General features: G+C 45.1%; 1 protein-coding gene across 1 annotated transcript in view; it reads left to right on the forward strand.

Moving 5' to 3' along the window:
- Window positions 1-22820, forward strand: part of APBB1IP (amyloid beta precursor protein binding family B member 1 interacting protein) — a 115129-nt gene extending 92309 nt beyond the window's left edge. The window contains exons 11-14 of the mRNA XM_014569656.4: window positions 7001-7099; window positions 10629-10746; window positions 17369-17451; window positions 21823-22820. Of these exons, the coding sequence (XP_014425142.3) occupies window positions 7001-7099; window positions 10629-10746; window positions 17369-17451; window positions 21823-22365 (843 nt within the window). The 3' untranslated portion in view covers window positions 22366-22820. The remainder of the gene's footprint in view (window positions 1-7000; window positions 7100-10628; window positions 10747-17368; window positions 17452-21822) is intronic.
- Window positions 22821-25429: the final 2609 nt, after the last annotated feature.

A 25429-nucleotide genomic window follows, 5' to 3' on the forward strand; every position in this document is an offset into this window, starting at 1 on the left:
AAGAAAATCTGTTAGCGATTATATTTGGGGCTTATTTTAACAAAGTAGGTTTCTGTGGCTTTTAACATGAAGTCTGAATTCCCTTTCTGCTTCCTTGGATTTTGCCTGCATGTTACCACTTTTCCCTGGAGCCATGACTTCTGAGGAGTTGCTTTTTGAATTGTTGTCCTTTATAATTCACTTAATTGCTGAATATTTCAAGGAAAAAGGAAATAAACCTTGTCGGAGGAGAATGATGTTTTTGCTTTGCCCTCTGATGATTGCAGTGACCTTTCCTGAACACAGTATGCACTGAGCCCAGACCTGTGTTTGCTGTGTGCTGGGCAACACTATAAGGCATTCTTGAGGCTGAGTTCCTCAGTGTTGTTCAACTGTATGGCTCTTCATCACCCCCAGACTACAGCAATGGCATGTTTAGCTGGCATAGTCATCCTACTTCCTTTTCAGCATTGTGTATTGTAGTGCACATGCTTCTCTCATTGTTTGTCCAAGTTGAGTTAATTGCAAATTTCCTTTCAAGGAAGTTCTTATAAGCAACACTAAATGCAGTATTTGAAAAACTGAGGGAGACTCACAGCATCAACAAAGTGCTGTTCATTTTGTTGGGAAGAGAGGACCCTCTTTCTCAGGTGTGGGCAGTGTGTCCTGCCATTTGATAACACTGCTATAAAACCATTGAAAAGTATTTGATGCCATCTGCTGGACTTAACAGAATATTACAAGTCAGACCACAAATTCCCTGAAGCAAAATGCAGGACAATGTAGCACTTTAAAGACTACTAACAAGGAGTAGTCTTGTTCGAAGTAACTTTCATAGGCGCTATACTAGCGCTCCGTTAGTTCGAATTTAATTCGAACTAACGGAGCGCTTAGTTCAAACTAGGTAATCCTCATTCCACGAGGATTAAGCCTAGTTCGAACTAGCTAGTTCGAATTAAGGGGTGTGTAGCCCCTTAATTCGAACTAGTGGGAGGCTAGCCCTCCCCAGGTTTCCCTGGTGGCCACTCTGGCCAACACCAGGGAAACTCTACTGCCCCCCTCCCGGCCCCGGACCCCTTAAAGGGGCACGGGCTGGCTACGGTGCCCGTGCCAGGTGCAAGCCTGCCAGCACCCAGCCAGCAGACCCTGCACCTGGCACGGATCTAGCCACAAACCCGATGCCCCCCAGCCCTCCCCCTCTTCCCGGGACCAGGCTGGCGGCTCCCGGGAGCTTGCCCGGGACTGCAAGAGAGGGGCACCCGCCTGGTCTAGTGCGGACATTGTGGACCTCGTCCACGATCTCCGCACTAGGCACAGGAAAGTGGCCGGCTTGGGCAGGATAGCTGCCAGCCTGGCCACCCAGGAGCAGATGTGCAAGAGAATCAAGGGGGGGTCCACTGAGACCCCCGACCCTGAGCCCTGAGCTTACAATGGCCGTCCTGGGTCAGACCAAAGGTCCATCTAGCCCAGGAGCCTGTCTGCCAACAGCGGCCAACCCTAGGGACCCTGGAGGGGATGGACCGAAGACAGTGACCAAGCCATTTGTCTCATGCCATCCCTCTCCAGTCTTCCACAAACCTTGGGCAGAGACACCACTCCTACCCCCTGGCTAATACCACTCCATGGACCCATCCTCCATGACCTGATCTCACTTCCCTTTAAACTCTGATCCAGTTCTTACCTTCTCAGCCTCCTGCAGCAAGGAGTTCGACAGGTTGGCTCTTTGCTTTGTGAAGAAGAACTTTCTGTTACTAGTTTGAAGCCTGCTACCCATTCCTTTCCTTTGGTGTCCTCTAGTCCTTCTTTATGGGAACTAATGAAGAACTTTTCTATATGCACCGTGTCCACCCAACTCCTGCTTTTAGAGACCTCTATCCTGTCCCCCTCCGTCTCCTCTTTTCTAAGCTGAAAAGTCCCAGTGTCTTTAGCCTCTCTTCATATGGGACCTGTTCCCAACCCCTGATCATTTTAGTTGCCCTCCCCTCTCCCAGCCTCTCTCTTCCCCTGTCCCACCTCCTTTTCCCAGTCTCCGCCAGTTTTGTTCAATAAAGACAGATTCCATTTTGGAAGACACGTTATCTTTATTTTGTACATCAAGAAGAGGGGCTAGGGAAGGGTAAGTGGAAGGAGGTGAGGGAGGAATGGGGCACGAGCCCCCAATGGGGAGGACTGGGCTGGCTCTGTGGGCTTCTGGGGGTGGAAGCTCTCCTGCAGCCCCCCAATTGCCCCCTCTCTCCAGATTGCAGCCTGCTGCACGTGCAGCCGGGCTGATGGCCGAGTGCTGTGATGTGCCCAGGGTGGGAACTCAGGGCACTCCAAGCCAGGACTGCTTTGCAAGCGGGGCACCCCTGAGAACTGTCTGTCCGGGGTGGGGGTCGGGACCCTTTAAGCACAGCCCTCGGTTAGCCTGAGAAAGCATCTCCACGCTCTAAGTCCTCCTCTGATGCCCTGCCAGCACTACTTCCGGCCATCCTTAACCCCGCTTCAGGGTCCACTTAATGTGGACGCGCTAGTTCGAATTAGCAAAACGCTAATTCGAACTAGTTTTTAGTTCTAGCTGCGTTAGTTCGAATTAGCTTAGTGTGGTATGTCCTGTGGTTGTTGGTAAGATACCATACTCCAAGAGGCTCTGGGAGACAGACCCATAGTCTCCTATAGACAACCACCTAACCTCAAGATGATTCCAACCCTGGTACCTTCCCTTGCAACAAACCCCATTGCCAGCTTTGTCCACATATTCATTCTGCTGATACCATTATTGGACCTAACCAAGTGAGTTATAAGATCAAGAACACATATTCCTGCGCATCCAGAAATATAATTTAGGCTATCATGTGCCGAAAGTGTCCGTCTGCTATGTACATTGGACAAACATCTCAGACACTTCGCCAAAGGATTAATGCCCACAAAACAGATATCAGACAAGATCACAAAGAAAAAACAGCTTCTTGCCATTTTAACCAGAAAGGACACTCTCTCAATGACTTAACCACCTGCATTCTGCTACAAAGACCTTTTACATCTGCACTTGAAAGGGAATCCTCTGAACTGTCGTTCATGTTAAAATTCGACACTCTCCGGGAAGGAATGAACAAACTCAAACTATCTTATCCATTACCAAGATAGCTTCCCCAATTATCACCTCTAATACCATTAGCTCACAGACATCCCACTCTCCCCACCTCTAATATCATCAATTCACAGACACTTACCTTCCTTCCTTCCCGCCCCCCGCATCCCCCTTCTGTTCTGAAATGTGATTTGTCCTTTTCATATGTGTTCACTTTTTTTTAATTGTATCCTTTGGTATATATGGTTGTGACTATTTTCTTCTACTATTTGATCTGAGGAAGTGGGTCTGGCCCACGAAAGCTCATCATCTAATAAACCATCTTGTTAGTCTTTAAAGTGCTACATTGTCCTGCATTTTGCTTCAGCTACCCCAGACTAACACGGCTACATTTCTATCACAAATTCCCTGACATCTTGTGAAAGGAGTGCCATTGGTTTAAATTATCCATATGTCTATTCTAACCTCCTATATTAGAAGGCCTCTGGTCTGGAGACGTTCTTCACAACAGGAAACTGAACTGAACTTTGGATGTTCTGAATTGGAATCTCTCAGGATAAAAAAGCAACAGTGTACTTGGATCGAAGCAGTGAAATATGTCAATGATAATGTCCATGTAAACCTTCTGCCAGCAAAAATTGCCAAGATCAAATATGAGAGTTCCTCCTAGATTTCACCAATATCACAGGCGTGAACCCCTTCTCAGAAACACAGGAAAATGGAAAACTTCCTCTGTACATTCTTAATGGGCAAAACTTCCCTCGTGACATATACCAACTCTGTGTATAAAACAAAGAAAAACTTTCCAATTATACTAGTAGTGGTTAAAACAGTTTTCCACAGTCTCTTTGGTAGTAATCCTTTGCCTTTGTTTCCCCACCTGCTTATATGAACAGCTGATGGACATATGTCCTTATGGCTGTGTCCAGACTCAGGGGTTTTTTCGGGAAAAGTAGCCTTTTTCCGAAAAAACTTCCCCTGCGTCCAGACTCAAGCCGCGTTCTTTTGAAATTAAATCGAAAGAACGCGGCTTTTCTTTCGATGGCGGTAAACCTCATTTCACGAGGAAGAACGCCTTCTTTCAAAAGTTCCTCTTTCGAAAGAAGGCGTTCTTCAATGTAAATAGGGCTTCTTCAAAAGAGAGCATCCAGACTCACTGGATGCTTTCTTTTGAAAAAGCAAGCCGCTTTTTCGAAAGTTCAACGTGCAGTCTAGACGCTCTCTTTCGAAAGAGGCTCTTTCGAAAGTATCTTTCGAAAGCCTCTTTCGAAAGAGGCTTGCAGTCTAGACATAGCCTATGACACCTCACATCCTCGCTGGTATACCCGAAAAACCCCATGCTGATGTGCTTTTTTTATCAGTCCTGGAATTTGGGAGTGCAGACAGGCAGGTCCATCCCTGGCCCCACCCAGGAGAAAGTAATGCCTAGCATCCTGGAAGAAATGCCTTAGTACTATGTCGGCATCATATCTTATGATGGAGTCTTCAGCTAGTGGTGTTATGTAGGTGCCAAATCTAGGCCCTTACCAGAGTTCACTCAGTTCTATCACTGCACTATGGTAGAGGTTCAAGGATGTAGTCTTAACTACAGTCCGAGCCACAAAAGATTTACTTCTCACCAGGTGGGAACTCCTTTCTCAGGTGTGACTAACTGTACTGACCATCTCTGCAATGGTTTTGGTTATGGCAGCTCTCTTCAGAGCATATTAAATATTGCCTTATAGTCTTTTGTCATACAATACGATAGCCTTTAATTTTCCCCTATATCCAACACTTTACTTTTGACCAAAACAACCAGTTGTTCACATTAGTAGGGCAGATAACCATGTAAAAGAGGTCTGCTCATCCTGTCTCCTCTCTGGGTTCACCAATAGATGGTAGCAGAAAGCTCCTTCCCTGAGTGCCATAGGACACTCCCATCTTTGTATATCTCTCTGCCAAACCTAAGTTTCCACTTCATGCACCTGATGAAGTGGGCTCCAGCCCACAAAAGTATTCACCCAGATAGAACTGTTAGTCTGTAAGGTTCTACAGGACTCCTCATATTTTTTGCTGAGACAGACTAACATGGCTACCCCTCTAGGAGCTGCCAGGTTTACTTCCTACACTACTGTAGCATCAGAAGTTAGTCCCTTCAAAATCTAAATCTAGGAGGTGCAATTTTCAGACAAGCAATCAGACTGAATTGCAAGGATATGTCAGTGTTGAGCAGTGGCAGGAGGGGTTCCTAGAACTGCTTCAAAGACTCAAAGGATTTAAATGCCCTGAAAAAAGAGCTTCAGGGGGGTAGTCCAGTTAGTCTGTAATTGGAAAAACTTAAAAAACAACAAATAGTGTAGCAGCACCTTAAAGACTAAGAAAACAAGTAGATGGTATCATGAGCTTTTGTGAGTACAAGAAGTGGGTTGTACCCATGGAAGCTCATGATACCATCTACCTGTTTTGTTAGTCTTTAAGGTGCTGCTAGACTATTCAGGCTACGTCTACACTGGCATGATTTTCCGAAAATGCTTTTAACGGAAAAGTTTTCTGTTAAAAGCATTTTCAGAAAAGCACATCTAGATTGGCAGGATGCTTTTCCGCAAAAGCATTTTTTGCGGAAAAACATCCGTGGCCAATCTAGACGCGGTTTTCTGCAAAAAAGCCCCGATCATCATTTTCACGATCGGGGCTTTTTTGCAGAAAATAGTACTGTGCTGTCTACACTGGCCCTTTTGCGCAAAAGTCTTTCGTAAAAAGACTTTTGCCCGAACGGGAGCAGCATAGTATTTCCGGAAAAGCACTGATGATCTTACATGAGATCGTCAGTGCTTTTCCGGAAATTCAAGCGGCCAGTGTAGACAGCTGGCAAGTTTTTCTGCAAAAGCAGGTGATTTTGCGGTAAAACTTGCCAGTCTAGACACAGCCTTCATTGTTTAAGTTTTTTACCGTGGAAAAAGAGGTTATGTTTGGTAGTGTTGCATTATGTATAATCCTACAGCTCCAACAGGTGAAATTTTGGAGAGAGTTACAAAGATAAAGGAGCATAAACCAAAAACTTGGAGGAATACGATTTAGAGCTAGATCCACAGGAAGATAACTAGTCAATAGACAAAAATTGGATTCAGCTGAAGGTCTGTTCTTATCCAAACTGAATGGCTGTGTCTACACTGGCATGAATTTCCGGAAATGCTTAAAACGGAATAGGATTCCGTTTTAAGTTTTTCCGGAAAAGGAGCGTCTACATTGGCAGGCTGCTTTTCTGGAAAAGCCCTTTTTCCGGAAAAGCATCTGTGGCCAATGTAGACGCGCTTTTCCGGAAAAGAGCCCCGATCGTCATTTTCGCGATCGGGGCTTTTTTCCTGAAAAGACTACTGGGCTGTCTACACTGGCCCTTTTCCGGAACAGTGTTCCGGAATAAGGACTTATGCCCGAGCGGGAGCAGAATAGTTTTTCTGGAATAGCGGCTGATTTTGTACAGTAGAGCATCGTTGCTTTTCCGGAAATTCAAGGGCCAGTGTAGACAGCTCACAGCTTATTCCGGAAAAGTGGCTGATTTTCCGGAATAAGTGGCCCAGTGTAGACACAGCCAATATGCTTTTTAGAAATGGCAATCATGCTGAGCTTTCAGAGTGGATGTGTTACAGATTGCAACAGACTTCCTCTGTTTACACATTGAATGCTAGACACTGAACCATGATATTTCTAAACTTTAGGTCACACTTTAGCTTTCTAAACTTAGATATTCACATTGCAGATCTCTCTTACAATTTGGTATAAGCTAATGCTACAAATATCCCTATGAGCTGCAGTTGGTGATTTCACTCTTTTTACACACTGATAATTGTCATCTTCATGTTCATGTGCTCTAGAAAGGCAGTGTTTCCATTGCAATCACCCTATGGGGCTTTTACTTTTTAACATTTTGCCTGATATATGTATGTTTCTAACTGCGAGAATTATTCATTCCAGCACCCGCAGATTCAAAAGGAGTCACAATATATCAAGTATTTGTGCTGTGATGATCAATCGAGTCTACAGCAATGGGTAACAGGAATAAGAATTGCCAAGGTGAGAATGAAGACATTTTCTTCTTCCCCTCCCACCCAACTCCCTCAGAAAACTGGCTGTCATCAAGGCTCACTGCACTGAGTCAGTGTATTGTAAGTGGCTTGATCCTAGCTTCTGTAACTGCCACTGTTTCTTGTTGTGGGATGACACCAAATACACATCATAGTTTCTACATCACCATCATCTCCACTAGCTTGGGGAATTGAAATCACAATTCATCTCTAGTATCTTGCACATCTGCACTTTGTAAGCATGCTGCATTCCTGGCCTTTGGCATACTTTTTTCATTCTAACATAGATGGGTACTATTTCTGTCATGCAACTTAGACATACATCCACAAAGGAACTTAGTGCTGCATGTTGCAATGCCTAAATTTAGATGCCTTGGGGAGAAACAAAAGTCACTGGAACAGCAGTACAATCCACAAAGCCGAGTTAGGTGCCTAGATTCCCTCTACAATGAATGGGGAGAGTGGGGCACCTTAGAATGCAGTCTTCAAAAGCCAGCATGCTAGGTGGGGAGCCACCTCAAATAGCCAATGGGAGGTACCAATGAGGGGTGGTGGCCTACGTGTCTATATCTGTTAGTGATCCACAACTAGGAACTACTCTCCTGGCATCAGTCACTAAAGCTGCCTAAGTTGTTTCTAGGGAGAATGAGTTAAACACCTGCCTTTCTCCGTACAAGCAGACGGATGAATAGAAAGAGGTGTTGGTGTGGCTGGGTTATGAGATGGGGAAAGGCTTTGAACAGGTGTCTCCTACCTGTCAAGTGAGTACTCTGAGCTATGGAACAGTCAGATGTGGGTCTCCCTCCCTCCTCTCCTGGTGATGCTGTTCCACTGTGGATAAATTCTTAGGCTCAGTGGACCAGAGAGCCTCATGCTTAGGGCACTCATGTGGGAGACCCACATTCCAGTTTTGCTGCTCCAGTGATTAGTTATTTATCCAAAATATAACAGTTTCACCAGGAGAGATGGAGGGAACTCCATGCCAGGAGACTCCTCTTGAAATCCTTTCTCCACATTAGGCAGAGAGGAGAAGAATTGGAACTGGGTATCATAGACAAGTGCACTTACCACTAGACTTCAAGTTATAAGGTGAAGTCACTACTAGTTCCTTCTTCTTGATTTTTAATTAGATCTATTCTGGTAGGCAGCCTCTAAACCAGTGTTTCTTAAACTTTTTAAGACTGAGGAACACCAAGCAATAATTGCTTTTTATGAGGAACACCAAAGATTTTTTGTTAACCAAAAACAAAAACAAAAAAAAAGGAAGGGGACTTGGGGGGGGGGGGGGGGGGGAGTTATTGAGCAAAAAAAAAAAGTCACCTGCCCCTTTAAGGGCAGCCATTTTGAACTCTGTTGTTCTCCGCGGCACACCTCTGACTGCCTCGTGCTGCGGAAACACCTCTCTAAACATACTTATAGGATGGGATACTTCAGCAAGAAAGGCATTCATCTTCCCCTAGTTCATGGATCACTTTGGAGGTTAGGTGGTAGATAAACATACAGATGCCTAGAGGGAACAACAGTGCACATGCCTGGAGACAGAAATGTAAGCAAAAACAAAGCTAGGCAGTTGTATGGATTGCAGTGAAACTTCGTGTTTTGTGGATTGAAGTGAAGCCTAAAACTGGGACTTAGGTGCATAAGCCCCTCTGCTCAAATCTACAAAAGGTTCTTGCATTCGCTGTGGCACTAAGTTGAAATAAGTTACCTCACATATATACTGTCAGTTCCTGAATATACTGTGTTTAAAATGTACTTAAAATATTCCATTAGTGTGTTACAGAATATTTTAAAATCACATCTCTAAAAAATCATCACTTCCCAGGTGCCCTTGGGCATGGGGGTGCCAGTTCAATAGTACTGCATAGGGCCCCATAAATCCTAAGGATGGGCCAGGGTCTGAGGATCTTTTCAGATACTGAAGTGAAATGTAGTGGTGTTATTCAGCAGGCAATTGTACGTAAGCTATAGTACCCAGCACAGGGTTCTTTTGCAAGCTTGGGCACAAAACACACTGTGCATCTTTGAGCAAGTCAATGAGGGTATGTCTACACTACCCTGCTAGTGCGAACTAGCGGGGTAATGTATGCATACCGAACGTGCAAATGAAGCCCGGGATTTGAATTTCCCGGGCTTTATTTGCATAAGCCGGCCGGCGCCATTTTTAAATGCCGGCTTGTTCGAACCCCGTGCCGCGCGGCTACACGCGGCACGGGCTAGATAGTTCGAACTAGCAAGCCATTCCGAACTATCTGTACGCCTCGTTCCACGTTCGGAATGGCTTGCTAGTCTGAACTATCTAGCCCGTGCCGCGTGTAGCCGCGCGGCACGGGGTTCGAACAAGCTGGCATTTAAAAATGGCGCCGGCCGGCTTATGCAAATAAAGCCCGGGAAATTCAAATCCCGGGCTTCATTTGCACGTTCGGTATGCATACATTACCCTGCTAGTTCGCACTAGCGGGGTAGTGTAGACATACCCTGAAACCCTCAGTCCCTCAGTTTCCCAATTGTGTTATATAAATAATTATGCTTCCCTCTCGCCCCCCTTTACAAAGTGCTTTGAAGTATTATTTCAGTATATTTTATTACTAGAAGATTTACCCAATGTTACTCAGGTCCTTAATTAATTTTTGGGTTTTGGACAATAAAATGAACATGTACATGCATCATTTAAATCATTGCTGTGGGGTGGAGCTAGGGATTACAGGTTCAGTATGCAGGGTGCCCCCAGGGACAGAGGACAGCCCCAATCCTCTCTCACTGCAACTGTGTGGGGCCAGGTGAGAAGCACCTCTCCATGGTCACTGCAGTTCCAGTGGCACAGCCAGGGGAGGGGTGCATGTCCTCTGGCTGGGGCAGGTCCAGGTTCATATGCCTCCTGCATTCTCCAGTCACAGTGAGGAATGCAGCAAACTGTGCACCTTTCTCTTACTCCCTGACAAAGGAGTGGGGAGTTTTCCACCACCAGGGGTGGGAGGTTCAGGGCAAGGGCAATCTTGGATAGGGGGGTGCCCAAGCCAGCCTCTTTGACCTGCCTGGTGATTCTTTCTCTTGTTTGTATAGTTCTCTGAGAAGCAATCCCATTTTCCTGGCCCCACCAAACCCCTTACGCTGCTTTGTTATAAAAGAAAGCTGTATACTAAATCTGGAGATCCTAGCTCTTTCCATGTCTTAGGAGGAGTTCTTGAACAAACACACAAAATCTCTCAAATATACAGTAGAGAATCATATAAAGTGCTACAGAGTTATTTAAGCACTTATCTTGCATTGAGTGGATCGTAGGGCAGAATCCCACTGAAATCAATACGGTGCAGGGATCAATAGACAGCACAGGTCGAGGGATTTTCCCAGGCACATCCCAGCAGATTCAAAAGTCATAATTTATAGAAATAGCTGCTTTTTAAAAACAAATTGGAAAATAGATAAAAAATGCAGCTCACACCAAATGTGTGTTTGAACCTGCAGACAGGTGCACTGAGACTCTGCTCCAGGATTAAAGGTGCACTTTATTTCCACAGTATGGCAAGACACTGTATGATAACTACAAACGTGCAGTACAAAGGGTCAGCTTGGCCTCTCAATGGGCAAACCTTGTGACTGTGGAACCAGCTGTCACTGCAGGATCATTCTTGACAGGTAAGCAAAAAAACTTCAAAAACGGGCTATAAGGTAAAACTGCTGAGCTAGAATCCATATGCAAATTTGACACCATCAGAATGGGTCTGAATAGGGACTTGGAATGGCTCACTTATTAGCATAAGTAATTTTCCACTTTAGGTATTCTCACCTTCTTATCCACATCCACCCTGATTGAATTAGCTCTGCTGTAGCATTCCCATCTCTATCTCTATTACCTGTTTCTTTTTCTTTCACTTCATGCATCTGATGAAGTGAGCTGCAACTCATGACTGCTTATGCCATAATAAAATTGTTAGTCTTTAAGGTGCCACCGGATTCTTTGTTGTTTTTGCTGAAAAGTTCAGGTTCTGGGGAACAACAAAGGGACTGAGTTCCAAGAACTAACTCTGTGTCCACTGCTCCATTTGAGAGGCTTGAGAGGTTGTTCTGGGGAACAACAAAGGGACTGAGTTCCAAGAACTAACTCTGTGTCCACTGCTCCATTTGAGAGGCTCCATTTGAGAGGCCGGAGGGATGGAGGATTGGCTCGAATTTGAGTCTATGATGGTGAGCACACTGAAGACAATAGAACAATGACCGACTTCCGTGTTTTTTCACACAAATTCAGGAATCCATGCTAGCATATGCACCTCTATGATTTTGACCACTAACAAGAATACAGGCATAGGTTGTACGTGATCACACAAAACACTGCATGCCTCTCACAGCAGATGACTAGCTTTCTTTTAGTCTACACAGTGAGCTTTAGTATATGTGGGTTGGAGAAGCTTTGATCATTTTAAATTCTGACTTCAGTGGGAGACGTGTACTCAGGGATTTTAAATATTTACATGGATGTGTGTGCAAATTATATACACAGCCAGACACACACAATGGAACACAATAAAAAACAAATTACCTTCAGATTATTTTCATACATTATAACATCAAATATAGAATAGAAGCAGAACGATAAACCTGTACTTCCACTGCCTATTAATCTGAAATTATTGCTCATATTGAATGGTCATATACCTTTGAAAGATCATATTAACTGTTATCTCTGTAGACTCATCTATTGAGGGTTAGCATTCTAGAACAGGCAGGTTACTGGGACTATATGTACACTGGTTATATCTATCACAGTAGTCGAACATAGAATGTGTAAAGCAATCACACACTAGCCCAAAACAAAAATACAGAGTATTATATCTGACCAGAACTTGTCCTCCCCTCCCTATTTTATCATATGGAATGTCTAACAATAGCAGCTGCTGGCTGGCATTATAAAATGGGTCTGGGCATTTTTTTCAAACTGCCATACACAATATTGGCTGGAATAAATAGCAGCAATCTGCAGTCCTGCACTAACATGAGAGAGAGTTTTGTTTAATCAGCCTCAATAATAACTGAAGCATTGCTCAGATGGCAGGTGGAGCTTCCTGTTCTCCCATCTCATCTCTAGTATAAATGGTGATTGGAATGTTGTGGCCAACATTTATTGCAACTGCAAACACCCAAATAGTAGAGTCTGTGTTTCTTTAAGGGTCCTTTGTGCCAAAGTAATCTCATCTCTGTCTTGCTACATTAATCTCCATATGTTGGCGCACACGATGTATAGCTGTGCCAGCACAACATCAGGGTTTTCAAAAGACCAAGGCGGCTGCTTTTCCCTAGATATAACTGTGCAAAGGACCTATTGCTATTATATTTTGGACAAAGTTTCCGTTTAGCTATTCCCTATTTTCTGGATTGTATCACTTTGCCAGACAGTGATCTGTGGAGCGGGTCAGCTTACAGCACTCCATCTTTATCCACCATCATCCCTTCTAGGTTTAGCAGAACTCAAGATTAAAACATTTTTTACCAGAATGACCCACAAGCACCCACAAATTGTTCTTCGGTGCCATTCATAGGCCATGAAGGGAAAACGTCCCCCAGCTAAGCAGCTGCATTATGGATCCCTTCTGGTCTGCCAACCTCTTTGCAGAGTGCTTGCACTCACTGGCTTGTGCTTACTGGCCTACATACTTGATTGTTTCCGCTATGGAAGTTCCTTGTAAAATTGCTAAAAAATATTATGCCCATAATTAGTATATGACTTTGCATTAAGTAGATTTATTTCAAGGACAACATGAAAAGCAGAGACCACAGGCCAAGTTCTACCCTGACTTGCATCATGTGAAGGGCTGACTTATCCACTAGGCACAGGAGGCACAGTACCTAGGGCCCACGATACTTTTAGGGGCCCATGAAATTGTTTTAATTTCTTTTAAAATCAGAAGGAAAAAAATGAACTTTTACGGTCGAAGAAAATGTTTTAATTTTTTTCTCGCATCAGAAAAAAAATGAAACTTTTAGGGCCCACGAAAATCTATTAAATTTTGCCTAAAACAGAAAAAAATAAAATGTTGAAGTATTTAAAGTTATATCAAAAGTAATTTTTAATATTGATATTTCAGGGCTCGCCGAACCGTGGTGAGCCCTGCTCGCCAGCTGAGCTGTCTGGCGATCTGCGCATGCACAGATCATTCTGCACATGTGCAGATTGCCCAAACCCGGCTCTTCCGGGTTGCAATCTACTCTCCACGGGTGAGTCGATTGCATTATTTGTCGAGCCCTGGATATTATTATGATGGGAGGGGTCCACGAAGGCAAAAGTGCCTAGGGCCCACGAAAGTCATAAAGCTGCCCTGATCACATGTAGGACTTGTGAAATCATTGACACAGCAGAGTATGATTGCTTCTCTAGTTGTTAAAGTTGTGAGATCTGTGTATCCTCTAATCATGTCATTTATTGTTAATACTTGGAACGTTGCACATCATATTCATAGCCCCTATTTGCTACATGGACATGTGCAGTGATTTTATTTGCATATGCCAGGACTAAAAACACCTGCTGTGCTCAGACATGTTTTGCAGGATATTAAGTACTCATTAAAACCCCTAATCCAAGAAGAACTTGAACACAAGCAATCTCATCGACTAGTCCTGTGGTTAAAGTGACATACATTTAACTGCTTTGCTGGACGAGGCTTTACATTTGTTGTTAGATAAATTATGGCCAGCTAGTTACATGGTTTGTTAGGAAAGAATTCAAAGTTCAATGCTTTCTGATGCAGAAATGACTATCCTGAAATATCATGTAGACACTTCAGAATATTTAGGACCTTCAGTGGGAGCACTTCTGAGAATCAGGTCCTTTTTCCCAGTCAGTTTTCTGTGCCTTTCATTGTTAGAGAGACTGCTGTTGAATTTTAATGTACATGTTTCTGCAGCAACAGTGTCTATTTCTTTTCCAAACCTATCAAATGGCTATAAACTGGCTGGTAACAAGTTTAGGCTTGAAATTAGTCAAAGGTTTCTAACCATCAGAGGAATGAAGTTCTGGAATAGGCTTCTAAGAGGAGTGGTGGGGGAGCAAAAAACCTAACTGACATTAAGACTCAGTTTGATAAGTTTATGGAGGGGATAGCAGGATGGGACTGTCTACAATGGCAAGTAGTCAGTCTGTGACTGCTAGCAGGAAATATCTCCCAAGAGCCAGAGATGGGGCACTAAATAGGAAGAGCTCTGAGATACTACAAAGAATTCTTTCCCAAATGTCTAGCTGGTAAGTCTTGTCCACATACTCAGGGTCTGATTGCTATATTTGGGGTCAGGAAGGAATTCCTCCTGGGTCAGATTAGCAGAGAACCTGGGGGTATTTCACCTTCCTTGCTGCATGCAGGTTTAAATTTGTGTAAATGGTGGATTTTCTGTAACTTGAAGTCTTTAAGTTATGACTTGGGGACTTCAGTAAATCAGTCAGAGGTTGTCTGTCTACTACAGGAAAGGGTGGATGAAGTTGTATGCCCTGCAGTATGCAGCAGGTCAGACTAGATCAGGGGTCAGCAACCTTTCTAAAGAGGCCTGTCAAGATTTAACCCTCCTTCCCTGGGCCATGCCAATCTCCCAGAAGGCACTCACTCTGCCATGTGCCCCGCTTTGTTTCTTGCCCTGGGCTTTGCTCTGGCTTTTCCTGTGAGGAACAGCATGCATGTGCTTCCCCAAAAGCCAGATGTGGTGCAGAGTAAAAGCTCGGGCCTTCCCCCCACCACAGGAAGCTGATGCTGGCTCCAATCTTGTGGTGGGACACAATGCTGGATCACTAGCATGGGCTAGGGTCAGGGTGGCTGAGGGGGAAGGGTCAGGGAAATGGGCGAAGAGAAGGTGGGTGGATGTGTGGATGAACCCAGTGTGTCCAGCCGTGATGGGGGCGGAGTCCATGGCAACCTCACCTTCCTGCCAGGAATCCAGATGCCCAGGAGCCAATGCAGCTTTGGGGCAGGAGGATCCCCTCTGCATTTTCCTCTTCCCTCAACCACCCCCGCCACCGCCCAGACCTGAAGCCGCAGCCCAGGCAGCACTCACCTGCGCCTCAGAGCAAGCTTCCCTCCTTCCCACAGCTGTCACACCCCAGCCCAGATCCAGCCTGCCCCAGGCAGCCAGCTCGGGGGCGCCCTACTCTTCCATGTGGCACAGCTGCCTCTGGAGCTGTCCTGGCCCCCGGAGCAGCACAGCTCCACCCTGTGGTTCTGCCACCACCGAAGCAGCCCCACTCTGCCCTGTGGCCCAGCTACTCTCAGAGCAGCCCAGCTCTGCCCCATGGCCCGGCCACCCCTGAAGCAGCTGCCGGCCATGCAGCCCTGCCAGTAAGGCTGCTTGGCTGCTGTGGAGCAGGAACCTGGGCTATGGCAAAGCTGCCTCAGCAGGGACAGCCTGCCCACGACCCGGCTCCAGCCATGGCACACGGGGCAGGAACTGGGGCCGTGGGGAGGCTGCCCTAGCAGAGACAGCTTCACAGCAACCCGGCTCCAGCTGCCGCATGCGGGGGAGCCACCGGCCATGCAGCCCTACCGGATGGGTCGCATGCCACTCGTAATCAGCTCACGTGCCATACATTGCCATCCCCTGGGCTAGATGATCGTCATTCCTCCTACCTTTAAAGCAGGGCTGAGAAACCTAAGGACCAGGGGTCCAATCCAGCCCCCAGCTTGCATGGATCCAGCCCCCAAGGCTTAGGGCTGCCCCCAGCACTGGGGAGCCTGCGCTGGCACTTCAGCTCTCCCCACAATCTCCCACAGGGCTGCAACACAAACAATCTACAAGCATGGGGGCCCCCCCCAGGATCAGGTGTGTGAGGAGAAAGTGGGGAGTGTCTTTCTCCTTCTCAGTCAGGGGCCATGTTAATGAGGATTTGTTTTTTGGGTGCAGGTTTAGGGAGGGAGAGTTGCACTTCTCACTTGTGTGTGGCCCCTTTCTGGGGGGTTTTCTGAGCGCCAACCGATAAAGGTTCCCCATCTCTGCTTTAGAGGTCATCACCTTGGATAGACTGAATTTCACAGGAACACCTATCAATTTGTAACCATGCAAGAGCAAAAGTTTCAGAGGGGTAGCCGAGTTAGTCTGTACAGGATAAACTTAAAAAACAACAAATAGTCTAGCACTTTAAAGACTAACAAAACATGTAGATGGTATCATGAGCTTCGTGGGCACAGCCCACGAAGCTCATGATACCATCTACATGTTTTGTTAGTCTCTAAAGTGCTACCATGCAAGAGCAGTGACTGATGATTCTCATGATATAAGCACAGGATATGGAAATTGCAGATCATATCTTACTTAACTGAAAACGTAATCCACAGAGCTCTGAAAAGCCTTTCTTCTATCTTCACTGGGTCTCAGCATAGTAACTACACTATCATAAGACTTCAAATCCAACATCCTTATCCATATAGGATGGTTATACTTTTGTTTCTAAACTTAAACAGGCTCCATTTTAAAAATCCAGCAAAAAATAGAGTGTTGTACAGTTAAATTCTCAAACTAAACACTTCTAAAAGCAGTAGCAAAATGTTACACTGTAATTAAGAATGTAACCATTGACAGGTCAGCAAATACCATCTTTCACTCTGCCTACTTGCCTCAATCACTGTTTAACCTGAAGTCCAAAGACAAAACCTCCTTCCCTTGCTCTATGTCATCCTAACTCAGCCCCCTTCCAGCAGTGAGATACAGAGACCTTCACACCTCCATCACCTTTTGATATACAGATAATTCTACTCTGGTAATCTTTGTGTAACACTGGCAGATGTCAGTCCTCTGCAGGAAGTCTCAAACCTGGGCCCTCTGGAACTCAGTGGATGAGCCTCTAGAGCAGGCTCAATATTCTCTCTGTAAGTGGTCTCAGTGTCACTAGACGGGACAGTATACCACACCCAGAAGGTGTGTGGGTTATATTTGCAATATTGTTGCCTTTAGAACTTAAAGGGTAAAATTTGCAATTAGGGTAAAATTGCAATTAAGGGTAAAATTTGTATGGTCATTGATTTAACTATATGATTTCACTTGTTTGTTTTTCATACTGAGGCAATCAGAATTGAATAAAAAGTAGAAAACTAGCAATATTTTAACCCTGCATGGCCCTTTTTGATGCAGTGAAATCCATGATAGATTAATTGTCTGACAATTGTAGCTTTTTGTACCATGTTGGAAAATGAGGCTTTTGTTAATGCTTACTCTTCTTTGCTTGAGTTCTGGTGAATTCTGCCTATCTAATACACCTGTGTTTTTCCTTCCTCTCTTTGGTACATAATAGGTACTGCTCAAGCAAATGGACAGATTCCCCAGAACACACCCTCTGCCAGGTTGGAGACCCAGAAACACACTGAGATGACAAAGGTACAAACCAGAGGTTTCTCTCGGGGCACTATAGCTAAATTTTGCCTCATTTTCTGTTTTCTCAAAGCACTGGAGCATTAAGAGGTGGTGTATTGGTTTTGCCATTTGGGGAGGTAGATGGCTGACTCCTTCCCGGGTTTCAGCTAACTCTTTCAGAGCCAGGATGGGGAACACAGCCCATTACATTTACTAACCTCTTAGCACTTTAAATTGGTGGAGCTCAAAGTATTTTATGAAGGAGGTCAGTATTGCTATCCCCATTTTAAAAAACCCCGCTTTTTGACTGACCACAGGGATTGTCAGGCACTCCCTACTAAAAGGGCTGAACATACTGTGTCTGCTCATAGTTTCTACCTGACTGGGACCGGATTGAAGAACCAAACTCAAGTCTTGACTTCATACCACAGTAGCTCATTGCTGTACAACAGAGCATGGAGCTGATTACCATCCATCTCCCAATTAATACATTTCATTTGTGTTGATCTCTGTATAGCAGGGACTGAGAGGGTACATCTACACTACAGGACAAAGTCAAGTTAAGATATACAACTTCAGTTTCAGTTAATTGCATAGCAGAAATCTAAGTACCTTAACTTGGCTTTTGGTGCTGCCTATACTGCAGGAAGTCGAAGGGAGCGCACTCTTCCTTCGACTTCCCTTACTTTTCATGAAAGCAGGACTACCAGCATCAACTGGAGTGCCCCCCTCAGTTCGAATTAGCTGTCTTACCTAGATCCACTAATTCGAACCCTGGAAGACCCACAGCGGCAGCTTCGATCTTCCTCTATAGTGTATCCTACCAAGAATGTATACTAGGCTGGGTGTTCATCCTAGGAAATGTTTACAAAGATTTACAATAATAGATTTAAAAGCACTTTCTGCTTAGCTAGGACATCTATACAGTAAATGTTAACAGCTAGCCCCTGCCACTTCAAAAACAAAAATGGAGAGTACATTTAGAATTTAGCAAAGGGGCTAAATTCTTAGCATGTGACCCAGCAATCCTATTTTGAATGAAAGTTCACCTAATATTCTGCTAAAGCAAACACAGCCCTAATGAACTGCTAACCTACATTATATTTGTCTTAATGGGTGATGGATACTTTGCCTTTTTCCTGCTAAAAGTGATCAAAGCCATTGTATAAGTGTGACTAGAGCAGGGGTGGGCAATAATTTTTTGCCATGGGCCACTTCAAAAATGTTTTGAAGTGGCCCTGGGCAGCACTGGAAGGGACGGGGCCAGGATGCTTCCAGACATCAGGGCTTGGGGATGGAGGAGCACGCGAAGACTCCTCCTTCCCTACCAGGAGCATGTGGCACTTCAAAGCACCGCATGTTCCTGGCAGGGCTGAGGAAACTTTGTGCGCTTCCCCCCTGCCCCTAGACACTAATTGACCTGGGGATGAGGGAGTGGCAGGGCCTCCGTGGGCGAGATAAACCTCCTTGGCAGGCCGGATCCAGCCCACGGAGGACCTTTTGCCTATCCCTGGACTAGAGCTTAATGAATTGTGTGTGTGGGGGGGGGCGGGTTGCCCCATTTTTGTTATTAGAAAAAGTGGAAGAAAGATATGTTGCTCACAAATGCAGAATAATGTACAGGGGCAGACTGTCCTTAGCCCTAGTTTTAATGCAGGAGGGGCAAAATTAGTCTCCTCCTTGTGCATACTCATAGGAATGGAAGTGCTCCTTTTGCCCCACAGCCCTCCCACACTTCCCATCAGCTTGCAAAGCTGGCCAATCACACAACAGGCAGCACAGTGCAGCATTCCAGTATGTGTACTCCCTGGACTCTAAGGTGTGTCTACTCTACACCCGCAGTTTAAAATAAGCTACGCAATTTGAACTACACAAATTGCGTAGCTTATTTTCAGTGTATTTCAAAATAGCTTATTTTGAAATTTTGCACTGTCTACACAACACCAAATTTTGAAATAGAGTCCTAGTCTGAAACGTCCCTTATTCTCATGGAATGAGGTTTACTGGGAGGTAGGAATAGCATAATCATTATTTCGAAAGCTATTAGGGTGCTCTGTCAAGACATGGAAAATGGTATTTCGGGATACTGGAAGTATCCTGAAACAGTGCCACTGTCCAGACTTCTTCTAAGAGGGATTGTGACTCCAGAGTTACAGTGCACCTTGGCAAAGCTCTCCCAGGCATAGGATGGTTTGGGGCAGGCCCTGCACTTTGGAGAACCCTACAGCAGCCATCTCAACCATCCTATGGACTGGTCCCAGGGGCAGCAGACGTCGCTCCCCACTCAATCTGGCAGTAGGAGCCAGAGTGACCAGGAAGCCTGCTCTGCCCCATTCTGCTTTCCCAGCCATTGTGCTCGGCTTCACTGCAACTGCAGGAAGCAGAATGTCCAGGCCCCAGGGCGCTCCACTTCCTGCAGTGCACACAAGCGAAGCACAACAGTCTGGGAGGTGGTGGCAGGGTGGAATAGAGCAGGCTGCTATGTCACTTCAACTCCCTCGGCTGCACTGAATTTGGGGGAAGGGGCAACTCTTGCTGCTCCCACATGGGTAATCTCCCAGCTTGCGTTACTCAGTGGAGCGGCTTTGTCAAGAGGGAGGGGCAGGAAGACGCTTGAGGGAAGGGGTGAGCAGGACTGGGGAGGAGCAGAGGCAGGGCAGGAAGGGGCCTGTGGACTGTCAAGGAGATTGTCCTAAGCCCCAAAACTAGGGATGGGCCTGCACCTGATACCACTCTCCTTGAGGAGAGCTGTTGTGGATAAATGGAGACATGGGTTCCTCATTATTTTAATGTTAGCAAAAAATACAGTAGCAATGACTCAAAGATTAATATAAAATATATAATGTAAGGAAGACAGCAAAAAAAACCCATAGCTATTTTTATGCCATAAAATTATGGCAAATTTGAATGGATGAGTCTGCCACATGCTCTAATACAACTACCGTACTTTAATTAATTGTAGCTATTAAAATTGACTTTGTGCTTGAATTTTCATTCAAAATTCAGGTGGACTTTTGTCTTAATGTAATGACCATTTGCCACAGAACATTGAATTGAAAACTTCTCCTAGCATTACAGAACATTTGCAGAACAATAGAAGTTATATTACATTGTCTGTGCACCCTGCAGACCGACAGGCTACGTCTACACTGGCCCCTTTTCCGGAAGGGGCATGTAAATTTCACTAGTCGTCGTAGGGAAATCCGCGGGGGATTTAAATATCCCCCGCGGCATTTAAATAAAAATGTCCGCCGCTTTTTTCCGGCTTTTAAAAAAGCCGGAAAAGAGCGTCTAGACTGGCCCCGATCCTCCGGAAAAAGTGCCCTTTTCCGGAGGGTCTTATTCCTACTTCAAAGGAGGGCACTTTTTCCGGAGGATCGGGGCCAGTCTAGACGCTCTTTTCCGGCTTTTTTAAAAGCCGGAAAAAAGCGGCGGACATTTTTATTTAAATGCCGCGGGGGATATTTAAATCCCCCGCGGATTTCCCTACGACGACTAGTGAAATTTACATGCCCCTTCCGGAAAAGGGGCCAGTGTAGACGTAGCCACAAAGTTTTGCTGAACCACAGATGACTTCTGGGGGGGTCAAGTTCCCATTGTGCAAATTTAGTTTGTTGTTCATTTTAGCTTCTGGGGTGAACACACACTATTAAGATTTTTTAAAAATCCATGATTTTAGGGAAGGGCAGCTGGTTGGAACCTCATGGAAGCTCCTTTACAGGCTTTACTAATTGCAGCCACTCTGAACTTGTAACACCATTGTGTTAGGCAATGCTCAAAAGAAGCGCTATGAATATTCTAAAGGGGTATTTTGCAGTGAGGATGCATCTTTCAAAACTTCACAGGCAGCCATGGGAAAGGAAACCAAAAATAATCTTGTACTGACCCTTTGGCTCAAAGGACGCCAATTCACTTTGTAGTCTTCCCTCTGCCTCCCCTTTGTCTCCCCCCCTCCTCGTTTTTCTCCTCTCTGCACTACACACCCTTGGCTCCTCCTGCATCATTATGAAATACATTATTCCTGTTGCTGACTTCGTTCAATCTCCACTGGAATACTGGCATCCAAAGGGAGATATGCATGTCAGATACCAAGCACATTTGTGCACAAGCATCAAAATGGATAATGGGGACTCTGCATGTAAGGCCATAGTTTAAGGTTTCATTTGAAGGTCAGCCATTACCTGCCCACTGGGATTTCTAGGGCCAGGAGTCCTGGTTAGACCGTTTGGGTTCTGTGTTCTGTTGAAACAAGGTGTTTCTTCTGTTACAGTGAGGAATACTGAAATCAGCTTGTGTATTTCCATGCCAATTCAAGGGACATCACTTAGCGATTTGTGTTCAGAAACGTTCTTTCTTATGCCACCAGTCACCATGACTCTGTTTTATTTATTAAAGGATAAGAAACCAAATGATGTCAATAGCTGCCATTTAGCGCAACCGACTGGCCAACCGCAGACATACCAGAATAAACGTGCCTCAATAAAGCCTCCACCACCACCACAAAGACGATCTTCAGCTGTGAGCTCTGTACCTCTTCTACCTGTCCAACCCAAACGTGAAAGCTTAGTTTTCTCATCAGATCCAGACACTTTTCCAGCACCTCCACCTGAAATGGCAGATGATTTGCCACCCCCACCACCTGACTTCGGTGAAGATCCTCCAGATTTTGTGCCCCCCCCACCACCCACCTGTAGCAGCAGCAATGAAGACCTGTTACCACCCCCTCCACCTCCTCCTCCTCAGGCTTCTGTCTGCACTAAGCCCCTACCTGTGACAAAGAAACCTGTGCCACTTCCACCAAAAAGGCAAGAGAACACTGAACGGATGGAAGAATCAAAGTCAATGGGGCTCCCTCCATCTGGAGGTGGAAGTGGACAGCCAGACTTGATGTCTGATCTAATGAAAGCCCTACAGAAGAAAAGGGGAAACACATCTTGAAGTCTATGGAACAGACTGACTTTAAACCACAGCTCACGTTGTTTGGGGGGGGGGGAGGGTGATCCTGGAAGGGTTGAGCTTAAACAAGAGCCCCTGGAGGAATTCTGCCTGAATCAGAATTCTTCCTGGGGAGATCAAGAGAAGTGAATGCCGGTGGTCATAGCTCCGCCACAATTTGATATGGGGTAGTCATAGAATCATAGAATACTAGAACTGGAAGGGACTTTGAGAAGTCATCAAGTCCCCTCCCCTTATGGCAGGACCAAGCACCATCTAGATCCGTGGTCCCCAACCCGGTGCCCGCGGGCGCCATGGCGCCCGCCGGGCTCTTTACATGCGCCCGCGGAGCAATCTGGGCTTGCCCTGCCCCTGGGCGTGCGGCAGGTGCCAGCCCCGGATGCATGGCCGGTCCCGGCCCCGGGTGTGCCGCGCGTGCCGGTGCCGACCCTGACCCCCGCCCCCGGGTGCGCCGCACGTGCTCTGGCGCCGGCCCCGCCCCCGGGGGCGCCGGCCCCGGGCGCGTGGCTATGGGGGGGCCCCCGCCTCCGGGCATGCGGCTGGGGGGCGGCCGCCCCCGGGCGGGCAAGTGTCCCCGCCCCCTGGCGCTCGGCGGGCGAACGGCCACGCCCCCTGGCGCCCGACAACCTGAAAAGGTTGGGGACCACTGATCTAGATCATCCCTAATAGATGTCTATCCAACCTGCTCTTAAATATCTCCTATGACAGAGATTCCAAAACCTCCCTAGGCAACTTATTCCAGTGTTTAACTACCCTGATGGTTAAGAATTTTTTCCTAATGTAAACCTCCCTTGCTGCAATTTCAGCCCATTGCTTGTCCTATCATCAGAGGAAAGGAGAACAATTTCTCCCACCCTCTTTGTAACATCATTTTAGGTACTTGAAAACTGCTATCATGTCCCCACTCAGTCTTCTCTTTTCTAAACTAAACAAACACAATTCTTTCAGTCTTCCCTCACAGGCCATGTTTTCTAGATCTTTAATCATTTTTGTTGCTCTTCTCTGGACTTTCTCCAGTTTCTTCACATCTTTCCTGAAATGTGGTGCCCAGAAGTAGACACAATACTCCTGCTGTGGACCAATCAGTGCAGAGTAGAGCAGAAGAATGACTTCTTGTGTCTTGCTCACAACACTCCTGTTAATGCCTCCCAGAATCATGTTTGCTTTTTTTGCAAGTGTTACACTGTTGATTCATGTTCAGCTTGCGAATATGAACCCTTGATCCCTTTCTGCAGTACTCCTTCCTAGACAGTCGCTTCCTATTCTGTGGGTGAAATGGATTGTTCCTTCCTAAGTGGAGTACTTTGCATTTATCCTTATTAAACTTCATCTTATTTACCTCAAACCATTTCTCCAGTTTGTCCAGATCATTTTGAGTTATGACTCTATCTTCCACAGCACTTGAAACCCCTCTCAGCTTAAGATCATCTGCAAACGTAAGAAGCATCTTCTCTATGACAATATCTAAATCCTTGATGAAAATATTGACAGAACTGGTCCCAAAACTGACCCCTGCGGAATCCACTTATGTCCTTCCAGCATGACTGTGAACCATTAATAAATACTCTCTGTGATAACTACTCCATTATGGATGACTAGGGATGGTGGCATCAGTACCAGCCTAGATTAGTGCCTTCATTTGGTGAGTGAAGTACAGCCCTGTGGTGGGATTAGAGGTGGCTGAAAAAGCCTAATTATTTTTCAAAAGAAATGTTTTCATTTTTTTCTATATTGACCATTTTTTGTTTTCAATGTCTGGATTTTCATCAAAAATACAGAAAATTTCAGCTAAAATATTTTTTCACCTGAAGTTTTCAAAGGTCAAAAACATTTTTAATTTTATAATTTGGAGAAGTTTTTTTAATGAAAAGCTTTCCATCAGCTCTTTCTAGGATGCAATGTGAATATAATGCTTTTGGCAGTCCACACCATGCCATGAACAATCCGCCACTGAAATGGTATAAATTCAAATTTCCCCATATAAAACTAAAATTCCTTCCTTTGGTCAGCAATCACAGTGGTTTTCTATAAACTTCATGTTACCTGTTTAATTTTAGACTAAATCCTTTTTAGATAACAATTTGTCTTTTTTTCCTTTGGTTAACAATTGCTGTTTTAAACTATATCTAAAAATATTAATCTCAAAGATTTTCACATATTTTACACCAGTATGTGAATTTGACTCCTACATATCTGTCCTTACTTGTGCTTTATCATAATTCTCTCTTGATCATTTAAGGTGCATTCATTGTTAGTTCCCAATTAAAAATCCCTTTTATTTTATATCTACACAAACAATGTCAAAGATAATGACCATAGAAATGTACTGGCATCTGGTATCTCTCTCAAATTAAAATATTTTAAAGACGTCATCTTTGGTGTCTTGTGGGCTTTCCCCCGCCCTCTCTTTTTTTAAATTTCTTCCTCTCTTAGCCCTCCTCTTCTGAAGCTTATCTTGCAAGGTTCTCTAATGAATATGCTTTTGTATTTACACTGCCTGAAAAACAGGAAAACGTACTGGATCCAATTCAGTCTACACTATTTCTCTAGGAAAGAGTTTGGTTCAAAGATTTGAACTAATGAGGGCTATCATGTTATGTGTATATATATAACTTATCTCTTGTCCATACAGAAAGGGAAGTTTGGCTACCTCTACTTCATTGCACCAGGCTTCCTGCAATCACACACAGTGCTCTTCAGGTTCTTGCTTGAGTGGTTGGCCTAAAACTTGTTTCTTTGCCTGAGTGGTTGGCCACCAACCCTATAAGAAGAATGCAAGGCCATGTCTACACTAGGAAACTATTTCAAAATTACTAAATTAGACTTAAGAACTCCCAATTTAAGAGATTCAAACTAGCAAGTCCTCACTACAGGGAAGCATCACAATTAGTCTGAGGCAGGCTCCATTAATGTGTATGTGTTTCCTTGGACTTAAGAGTCCCAGAAAGCACTGGGGAATAATTAGTTTGAATTACTCTGGGGAGTAAGTCAATTTCAAAATAGCGGCACCAGAGTGTCCACATAGTTATTTTGAAATAATGGCAAT

The sequence above is a fragment of the Pelodiscus sinensis genome, chromosome 2 (genome assembly GCF_052426305.1).
Source record: "Pelodiscus sinensis isolate ZL-2025 chromosome 2, ASM5242630v1, whole genome shotgun sequence".
Lineage (NCBI taxonomy): Eukaryota > Metazoa > Chordata > Testudines > Trionychidae > Pelodiscus > Pelodiscus sinensis.